General features: G+C 49.3%; 2 protein-coding genes across 2 annotated transcripts; one reads left to right on the forward strand and one right to left on the reverse strand.

Moving 5' to 3' along the window:
- The first annotated feature begins 498 nt into the window (after positions 1-498).
- On the forward strand, positions 499-3,823 carry LOC136505310 (NADH dehydrogenase [ubiquinone] 1 alpha subcomplex subunit 13-B-like). The gene is made up of 3 exons (XM_066500466.1): positions 499-845; positions 3,204-3,275; positions 3,365-3,823. The coding sequence occupies exons 1-3, from the start codon at positions 631-633 to the stop codon at positions 3,507-3,509; spliced, it is 432 nt and encodes a 143-aa protein (XP_066356563.1). The 5' UTR covers positions 499-630; the 3' UTR covers positions 3,510-3,823.
- A 1,325-nt stretch (positions 3,824-5,148) lies between these two features.
- Positions 5,149-5,797, reverse strand: LOC136468209 (uncharacterized). The gene is made up of 2 exons (XM_066467002.1): positions 5,333-5,797; positions 5,149-5,244 (listed from the first exon to the last, which is right to left on the reverse strand). The coding sequence occupies exons 1-2, from the start codon at positions 5,789-5,791 to the stop codon at positions 5,149-5,151; spliced, it is 555 nt and encodes a 184-aa protein (XP_066323099.1). The 5' UTR covers positions 5,792-5,797.
- Between the last annotated feature and the right edge of the window lie 4,194 nt (positions 5,798-9,991).

A 9,991-nucleotide genomic window follows, 5' to 3' on the forward strand; every position in this document is an offset into this window, starting at 1 on the left:
CTGCAGGGCGGCTCCTCCGGCGGCCGCCTGGCGGAGGACTCGCGGCGCAGGAGAGGCGGTGGCCGACGTGAGCGGGCCGGTGGAGGGGGCGCGCGCAAGGGGCAGCTCCTCCTCCGGGGGCGCGCGCAAGGGGGCGACTCCTCTACGGGGCGCTCCTCCTCCGGGGGCGCTCCTCCTCTGGCCGCCTGGAACGGAGGAGCGACGGGCGAGAAGAAAGAGCGACGGGGAAAGAAAGATGGGGTCGCGACGAGGGGAAAGGAAGATGGGGTCTTTTTTGCAAAACGGACTGAGGGCTGGCGGGCGTTTAATCGTAAAATTACCCCACCTCTCTCCGTAGCCACTGGATCTCAGATCGATGGTTTGAAACGGAAGTTTCCAAGGTTGCACAACAACCTTGGTTTGCATACGATACGGTGCCTACTTATATACGGTTATTTTTTTAATAACTTATGTATAACTATAAACTTTTTAAATAACATACATGTAAAAGCCAAAAGTGACCCCAATTCACAACGCAATCGTCGTCTCCCACCCTCCACTAACCCTAGCGACAGCAGCGCTCGTTTGATCACCGCGGGGACCTCTTAGATCTGCAAGGGGGCGGTCCGGCGTCCGGATCGAGGAGCGAAGATGACGGAGTCCCTGGTGCGGAACAAGCCGGGGATGGCCAGCATCAAGGAGATGCCGGTGGTGCAGGACGGGCCGCCGCCGGGCGGTTTCGCGCCCGTGCGCTACGCGCGCCGGATCCCCACCTCGGGGCCCAGCGCCACCGCCATCTTCCTCACCACCTTCGGCGCCTTCGCGTATGGCATGTACCAGGTCGGCCAGGGGAACAAGGTCCGCCGGTAAGTGCGCACCCAGTCAGCTCATTCAGTTGCATGTCTATTACATTGCGCATCTCATTTATGGCAGAGGCAGATTGCTTCAAATTGGTGGTAGTATGTTATAAGCTCGGAAATGGGTTAACGATGATCTGTACGCAAATGCACGTATCACGTCCCAATTGATATGTTATAGAGTTAGTCTGTAAGTTATGTAACATTAACCCATACAAAGTAGGAATAGTTGCCTAATTTCAATGGAACCAGATCCTTTAGGGCTTGTTCTGATGCCCATGTATCAACCTCAGTCCATGTGTATTGAGGTGGGTTGATGTGGAATTTAGTTTTAATTCCACACCAACCCGCTCCAATACACATGGATTGAGGTTGATATGGACATCTAAACAAGGCCTTAATTTAACTGTCTGCCTACTAGCTAAGAGATGGGTACTCTCAGTCCAATCAACTTTTGTTCATATGGATACTATTGTTTCTGAAAAATATGGTTTAGTGAACAATCAATCTTCTTACTGGCTACTTCTACAATGTAGCTTCTTGCTTGCACATCTTATGCATATTTAACAGAAGAAAAATGGTTGGCGATGCTGCCTATCTTAGGTGATGAATCACAGAGCCAGAGATACGCAATGGACTTCTATATTTGCAACTATGTTTTAGTTGGTTACTCAACTGTATCGGGACTGTCTTGGATATTATCTACTCTTGTGCTAAAATCATTTTTATGGCAGTAGAGGTGAATTGCGGAATTAGAATGATGGTTTCAGTATTGATAATTGACATATTGTAAGCCCTATTGTATCTTTGAAACTCTGGGATCAGTTTGATCCTTAAAGTTGAAAATTGTGACACCTTCTATGTTAGATCCCTGGTCTAAAAACTATTCTCACCCTAAGACATAGTGGTTTATGGCCTGTACCATTGCCATCAGTGCTGAGTTGATCAAAAGTACGAAAGTATCCTAATTTGAATATGTGAGGTTCCAAAGTTTAGGGATGGAAAACTAAGATATGCTAGGCTTGAAGGTTGAAATGTGGAGCTTCCTTCTGATTAGTATTGTATAATTACAAACTTAGAATGTTTTCATAGTTGCCATCAGTGTCCCTTCAGGCAAACCGTGCCATGCAGTCATCGTTAGCTCTTGGCAGTAGCGGTGTTTTTTTTTGTGGCGGGGGGGGGGGGGGGCGGTGAAGGGTGGTGTTCAGCACCAGGGCATAGAGCCAGCAACCTTCACAGTACAGTCAGCGGCGGCAAAGGCTGATGCCATATGATGGTGTGACCCGAACATCACAGTGTCGCACACACCTAGGAGCAGTGGAGATAAAGAGTTGGATGCTCACGCTCACCACACGCAGGAGAGTTTCACACCTAACGGCCGTGGAGACAGAGAGTTGGATGCTCCTCGAGCTCACCTCACACCGTCTCCTCCCTGTCCTGAATCTTTTCTTCCCCAATAAGATAAGAGTGCATCAGGAAAGCATCTGTTATGTCCCTCCTCTTCATTCATCCATTACCATTTTTCTCTGCCTAGAACACTTAAACACAAGAGCCACAGCCATTATTCTGTTGGTGCAAAATTAATCTAGTGAGAAGGTGCATGATGAGCCATGCAGAAAACTGCAAGCTGGCTTGTATGTGTGTGTTGCATCACTGCATCTATTGATAAGGTCATAAAATTGAAAACAGAGGAATATGGGTTGGATTATGTCACAATATATCTCTGTTTCAAGAGGGGAGAGGTACTGATCTGAGCCAGCGAACCAACGCCATGTTGGATCACTTTAGCTAAGCCAAGGAAAACCACTGATATGAGCAGAGGGGCTTATGAATTATGATGAACGGTTTGAAGATGTGAGAGACTGGTTTGAACCCAGAGAAGAGTCGAGGGACCAAAGTTGGATGTTATCCTTTGTTTAATGGATATACTTATGGAACAATGAGGTGCCAGTGCTACCAGCCTATCTCCTCTTGCTTCCTTCTGTTATGTTTTTTTTTATGACCTAAGGAATGGACAGACTTAAGAATGGACTTTTTTTTTTCTATGTATTAATATTAACTGTTGAGCTACCAAACTGATTCTTTTACAAAGACTTATATATGCTATGGCCAGATACTAATTGTGCTGCTATCCAAGTTTCGCCTGGAATGCTTATCTTCTTGTCATGCCTTATTGCTTTACAGTGTTTACTAGTACTTGTGCGATTTTTTGCATCTGTTATGTGTTTGTGTTTTAGCGTCACTAGACTTAAGTGCTAATTCTACCTATCATCAGTTCATGTGATTTCCACATGTTATATGGCAAAATAGATATATACCTTTAGCTCATCGGTCTTAGCTTCATGGGGGGTGAAATTATGCATGCAGGGCGCTCAAAGAAGAGAAAATTGCTGCTCGTAGTGCTATACTGCCAATGCTCCAAGCTGAAGAGGATGAAAGGTACTATCCAATACTGTCTGCCATTATTGTCGGTGTTATATTTTCTCTGGCATTCACATAACACTTAAAGGTCCATGGCGCTCATGTAGATTTGTCAAAGAGTGGAAGAAGTATCTTGAAGAGGAGGCGAGGATCATGAAAGATGTTCCAGGGTGGAAGGTTGGTGAGAGCGTGTACAACTCTGGAAAATGGATGCCTCCGGCTACTGGTGAGCTCCGCCCTGAGGTTTGGTAAGGGCCTGTTGTAGGCATTGAGAATACCATCATCATGTCATGAGGGCATGAATAAGGCTTTCAGACCTGGGCATCCTTCATTTTTCAATAAGGAACAGTTGCTTAAACACATGTATTTGTTGTGCTCTTATGAAATCTGGCTGGTTAATAATTGGACATATGAAGCCGACGTTTTCTCTCTTCTATGCTCGTACATTGATGTAACGTGTCCTTGTCTGATACTGCTTCCCAGCATCTGGTGTTTCTTCCTGTAGTCATTCCGAACATGGATCCTTGTTATTGAAGTGTGGAATATAAAGAAGAAAGAGTTAAATGCACCATAGGTTCATTAACCTGTGAGGAGGTTTTAGTTGGGTCCATCAATTTTTAAAATGGCTTTTTGGATCCATAAACTTTTATACCGTATCACTTAGACCCACGTCCCTCCACATGGGCTTCTCATGCTGATGTGGTCTCCTGACGTGTCCAAAGCAGCTCTTGCCTGTGGTCAGCGGCTGGCGAGCCACAGGCCGGTGGTCAGCGGCTGTAGGAAGATCCACATGCTCGTGCTCGTCTCCGTGCTCCCCGACGGCGCAGCGGTGGCCGTGAAGCGCCTCTTCGGCGACGGCGACGCGGGCGTTGGCAACCGCGAGTTCCGCGCCGAGCTGGAGGTGCTGGGCAGCCTGAGCCACTCGAACCTCACGCGCCTGCTGGGCTACTGCGCCGCCGACCGCGACCGCATCCTCGTTTACGAGCTCCTCGAGCGCGGCAGCCTCGACGCCTGGCTCCACGGTGGCGACGCCGAGGACGGTGGCGGCATCGAGACGTTGCCCTGGCCTGCGCGGCTCGCCGATCCGAAGCAGCACGGCGAACGCAGCCACAGCCCCTTGGCGTCGTCGGCGCTCAGAGTCTGTGATCCCAGCCTCCGGCGTCTAGAACCCCACCGCCCTCGAGCTTCTCTCGACGATGTTGACGAGCTCGTACGCCGGCGGTTGCAGCTGCCCGTCGACGAGGGCAAAGTTGCCGGCGAGGCCGCGCAAGGTTGTCTTGCGCACCGCCTTGAGGAGCGTCGCTCCAGTTGCCGACACGTTGAGCCGGTCCAGGTCCGTGACCGCCGCGCTCTGCGGCGGTGTTTGGAACGCCGGGCTGGAGACACGGCCGCCTCGACCGCCGCCACGATCGCCCATGCCGTGTCGTACGACCAGAGCATCACGATGGTCGGGTCATGCGGGTAGATGTCGGCGCTCGGGTACTCACGCCGGAGCATCGCTCTGAATCGTGTGGAGAAGTTGCGCCCTCGGTCCGTCATCTGCACGAACGGCCGGAGACTGATGACCCCATCCATGGCGCTGATGTCGTTAGGGCTCAGCGCGTCCACGACGCTGCCGACGCCATCGGTGGCGATCCACGCGTAGTCCGTCATCATGCCGGCCTTCCCCGCCCGGTGGAAGAACCGCGCGGCCAGAAACAGGTTCATGTGCACGATGAACACGCGCGTCGGCATTGCGTCGAAGCCGTAGAGCATCACGTCGATGCGGTTGTCGTCCGCGTCGCTCGGCACGGCGGCGCGGTCCATGATCCTGTGGCGCCGATGCCCTGCAGCGTGCACGTGCGCCGCCCGCGCTACCGTCGCCCGACGCGCCGGTGCCGTCCTCGCGCCACTACAGCCAGCGTGCGGTGACGGCGAGCACCGCCAGCTGCTTGGTCAGCACAGCGCCTCCGACGTCGTTCTCCTCCGAACCCCTCTCCACCGCCTCCTGCACAGCACAGCGCAACCAACCACGTGCATTTGTCAACTCCTACCATCGTTTGAACAAGGGCAGTGACAGTGAGTGCTCTGCTCACCGGTGGCTTCCGGGACCGCGGGTGCTGCGGCGAGCGCCGGCTCGGCTGGGGCCGTGGCGTGGCGGCGGCAACGTCCTGCTGCCTGGAGGAGGTGATGTCCTTGACCTCGAGGAGGCGCAGCCGCTCGGCACACGATCGGAAGGCTGCCTGGATCCTGACCGCGGCCGCGGCCTCCGCGTCACGATCGGCGCTCCTCCTCCCCGACGCCGGAAGCGTGACGACCGCACCCGCGGTGGACGACGCGGCCTCAGGGACAACAACGGCTGTGGTTGCGACCTGCTGCTGCTGGTCTTGCTCCTGCGCCACGACGACGACATGCACCTCGGCCTCAGAGAAGCAGTGCGACGACGAGGACGCGAGCGGGCCCTGTCCCTGTGCGCCACCGGACGCGCCCGCGCCCGCCCCTGCGCCCGGCCGGCGGAAGCTCCACCGCCTCTTCTCCCTCACGGGAGGCCGCATAGGAGGTAGCCAGCCGCGGAGTCGCCACCGCTGCGCCGTCGGGGAGCACGGAGACGAGCACGAGCATGTGGATCTTCCTGCAACCGCTGACCACCGGCCTGTGGCTCGCCAGCCGCTGACCACGAGCAAGAGCTGCTTCAGATGGACACGTCAAGAGCCCACGTCAGCATGAGAAGCCCACGTGGAGGGACGTGGGCCTAAGTGATACGGTATAAAAGTTTATGGATCCAAAAAAACGAATTTGGAAGTTGATGAACCCAACTGAAACCTTCCCACAAGTTAATGGACCTCTAGTGCATTTAACTCAAGAAGAAAAACTGTCTGCTTCTTACATCTCCGTGAACACGTGGGCTCCGTTCGGATGGTACGGTTCCGGAGCAATTTGGATGATTTAGAGAAATTCTGGAGGAATTTGTGAGAGAAAAACACTGTTCTAAATAAAAAAAAAGAAGCGGATCACGTTTGATTTAAGGGCACGCGAACGGGGTGTATTTTCTGCAAACTTCCACTGGCGATGACGTGTTTGCCATTTTGGCGCATCATGCATTTCGAATCTCATGGATGACCCGTGGACGGCAGCTCTTGCGAGTATCGATCAGTTCACTCCCTTCGGGCTTGGGAAAAGCAAAATGGCAACGCCGCGACAGTCAGTGGAAGTGCTATTTACTGGTACTGGCAAGAACAAAAGCAATGACATAACATAGTGCAGTACTCCGGCACACCGTGGACCCCACGCTCTGCTCAAGGCCACGAGCATGAAGCATCGGCACATCGCAGGTCGCAGCAGCGGGTCAGCAGTCCGCTCAGTAATCTCCGTGGCTCGTGAGCATGCGATGCGTGCCAGACTGCCAGGAGCCCAGCAACAGCAGCTGGTCGACTCAGTTCAGCAACAGCAACAATGCCGGCCGGGACGGGAGCTCGGCGCGCCCAACATTTACTGCAGCGTGCATGGCGGCTATGCCGCTGTCGAAGTTGCAGGGACGGAGAAAACGGGCAGGCGCACGGATCCAAAGGCAGATGAGTGGTCGACAAGGCCTTTTGTTCCGACAGGTATCTGGTTATGGTTCTGTCCGTCGACCATGGGCCATGGCCATCGTCCATCAATGATGGAAGGCTGGGTGCCAAAGGGAGGGCCTCTTGCGACCGGCCATTGGCTTGGCCTGCCTGGCTGCCTGGCAGGAGCTGTGGCGCTGTGCGGCTGTGCCCGTGCATACAGCAGCCATTGCTGCCTGCAACTCCTTTATTACCGATCGCGTCCTGTTTGTTTAGGCTTATTCGGCTGATAAGTCATAGCTGAAAGTACTGTTGGCTAGTTTAATATGAGAAAAAAATATTATTTATTGGCATGGTTTATAAGACAAATATGAGGAAGCGAACGGGCTGCTGTTAGCTAGTTTAGTGTGAGAAAAAAATATTATTCATTGGCTAAATGTGAGGAAGCGAACGGGCTGCTGAGTATCTTGGCTTCTCGTGTCCCAGCAAGCCTATATCTGGGAGCTTGCTGCCGTCCTGGTCTGGTTCCCTCTTCTGGGCAGTGGGCAGTGGGCAGTGTAGCCTCTTTTCTGAACCGTTTCGGCGTTTCCACAGACGATGCGTGTGAGTACTACTGTACTAGTGCATGGTCGTAGTCCCAGCAGAAGAGACCCTTCTCGGACCGCCGTGCAAGTTGTAGTAGTAGCAACCTTTTGACCTTTCCCATGGTAGGGTCCCGTTCCTTTCCTTCCGTCGCAATTGAGGTGGTGTGTACATTGGAAAGATGTTATATAGGATGCTTGATATTAATAAAAAAATAAATTACATAATCCGTCAGTATTCTACGAAACATATTTTTTAAGCCTAATTAATATGTCATTAGCATATGTTTACGGTAGCCCTATATTGTCAGATCAGATCGTTGACTAATTAGGCTTAAAAGATTCGTTTCGCAAATTATTTGTAAATTATGTAATTAGTTTCATAATTAATCTATATTTAATATTCCATGCATGTGTCAAACATTCGATAGGACAACGACTAAAATTTAGAAGGCTATACAACACCTGATTCGTTCGTTTCACTGGATTAGCAATGCCTATTATTGCCTCCTGACTAGGCGCAACCTCGTCAAGGGCTTGATTCCAAGAACCGTAAAGGCGTCGAAGGAGCATGCTATCCCATCATCCTCTCGACCTTTCCGATCTGTTACTGTGGGCTTATCATACGGTGCTTGTCCGGAAGCGTTCGGCTGCCATTATAAATCAATTTATAAGTTAGTTTATAAGTTATGATATAGTATTTTTTTTATCATAATAAATCAGCTGTATAAATTAGTATAAGCGGCTTTATAAGCAGCTGAACAGAGCATTTATAAAATCATTGATTTCTCAATGACAGCAAAGATTTTTGCAGGCTTTTTTTTTTAGGCATTGACCCTATTCATTTGGGGTTGTTTGGCTAATAAACCATGGCTAAAAATACTATTCAAAATACTATTCATTGAATGATAAGTCTAAATACGATCAACCGAACGAGCTGATTACCTTTTCACTAGTATGGAGTTAAAAGAATGGCAACGTTAAATTATTGCGGTTGTACTGGTCTCGCCGCTGCTGTTCTGATCAGCAGCGACTAGCTAGAGCACTAGGGCTGCGCCCAGCGCCCTGTTCCGCAAAGGCAATAGGCAATCTGCTTGGCCCTTGTTCAGTAATCTAAAATCCAAATTTTAGCACTATATAAAAAGAAGATTCTCCGTCACATTAAATTTACGGTATATGTATGGAGTACTAAATGTTGACGAAATCAAAAACTAATTACACAGTTTGGTTGTACTTTGCGAGACGAACATTTTAAACCTAATTAGTCAACGATTGAACAATTATTATCAAATACAAACGAAATGCTACGGTATACTACAGTGCCGGCATATATCCGGCGGCGCCAACTTGGGGGCCAACTAAACGCGCCCTTATCCTCTCGCCCGCCATTTCCTTGTCTGTGGACAGTAACGTGCTTCGTTTTACGCCCTTTGCCCCTGCTGCGCATGCAGTCGCTTTTTTGTTTCACAGAATGTTGATAGGAGCCAAAACATCAGCGCACTGTTCGATAGGCTGATAAACTATATCTGAAAACATTATTCACTGATGTATTATAAAAAAAAATATTATTCGATGACTGAAAAAATATGGCTTATAACTCATGCAATCAGGACCGACGATGAAAGAACACGAAGCAAAGGGCTACAATGAACCTAACATCCATGAAAAAGTATATGCTCCTAGGCCTCGTTTAGATGCTGAAAAAATTTCAACCCGATGAATAGTACCACTTTCGTCTTATTTGACAAATATTGTCCAATCGTGGACCAACTAGGCTCAAAAGATTCATCTCGTGATTTCCAACTAAACTGTGTAATTAGTTATTTTTTTTACCTACATTTAATACTCCATGCAAGCGGCTAAAAATTGATGTGATGGAAAGAGAGTGAAAAAACTTGGAATTTTGGTGGCATCTAAACAAGGCCCTAGTATAGCTTTAGCTACTCGAGTCTTTTACGGAGTATGTTCACACACAAACAAACGCTACACAACAACTCCATATTTCAGCTCCGAGGAAAGGAAACACTGAAACAGAACCTCAATGCTGCAGAGCAGAATCCTCAGAGTAAGAATTTATTGCTCGTAATTACAGTAAATTATGGTTTTTCAACAGATCGGGTATGTAATGCCCTGCAATGTGAGGTAACTTTCGTATATTATTTTCTCCCATGAATTTAAATTAAGAACAGAAGGGATGTCAGATCTTTTCAATTCTTTTTTCCTATAGGATGGGCTGGATGGCTCTTCATCAGACTCTGCCTGCATGAGGCGGCTGCTAGCTGCTCGGGGGATTTTCAAATAGTCCTAGTAAGCATTCACTCAAAAATGAAATAGCCATTGCTGAATGGAGCTGTACGTAGACACACAGGCTTGTTCGTTTGAACTGATATCTGTAGTATTTTTCTCTCACAATAAAACATCTTCAGCTGACTTGGCTTTAGGCCCCGTTTAGATCCAAAAATTTTTGGATTTTGGCTCACTGTAGCATTTCGTTTGTATTTGGTAATTAGTGTCTAATTATGGACTAATTAGGTTCAAAAGTTTCGTCTCACGATTTCTCGACCAACTGTATAATTAGTTTTTTTTCGTCTACATTTAGTACTTCATGTATATGCCGCAAGATTCG

Source organism: Miscanthus floridulus, chromosome 1, assembly GCF_019320115.1.
Source record: "Miscanthus floridulus cultivar M001 chromosome 1, ASM1932011v1, whole genome shotgun sequence".
NCBI lineage: Eukaryota > Viridiplantae > Streptophyta > Magnoliopsida > Poales > Poaceae > Miscanthus > Miscanthus floridulus.

Excerpts from the sequence above, each read along its gene's own strand:
- LOC136468209 (XM_066467002.1), bottom strand. The coding sequence starts at position 5,791 with ATGCGGCCTCCCGTGAGGGAGAAGAGGCGGTGGAGCTTCCGCCGGCCG. Across the intron at positions 5,245-5,332 it reads CGCGGTCCCGGAAGCCACCG|GAGGCGGTGGAGAGGGGTTC; the intron begins GTGAGCAGAGCA and ends TGTGCTGTGCAG.
- LOC136505310 (XM_066500466.1), top strand. The coding sequence starts at position 631 with ATGACGGAGTCCCTGGTGCGGAACAAGCCGGGGATGGCCAGCATCAAG. Across the intron at positions 846-3,203 it reads CAGGGGAACAAGGTCCGCCG|GGCGCTCAAAGAAGAGAAAA; the intron begins GTAAGTGCGCAC and ends TTATGCATGCAG. Across the intron at positions 3,276-3,364 it reads CAAGCTGAAGAGGATGAAAG|ATTTGTCAAAGAGTGGAAGA; the intron begins GTACTATCCAAT and ends GCGCTCATGTAG.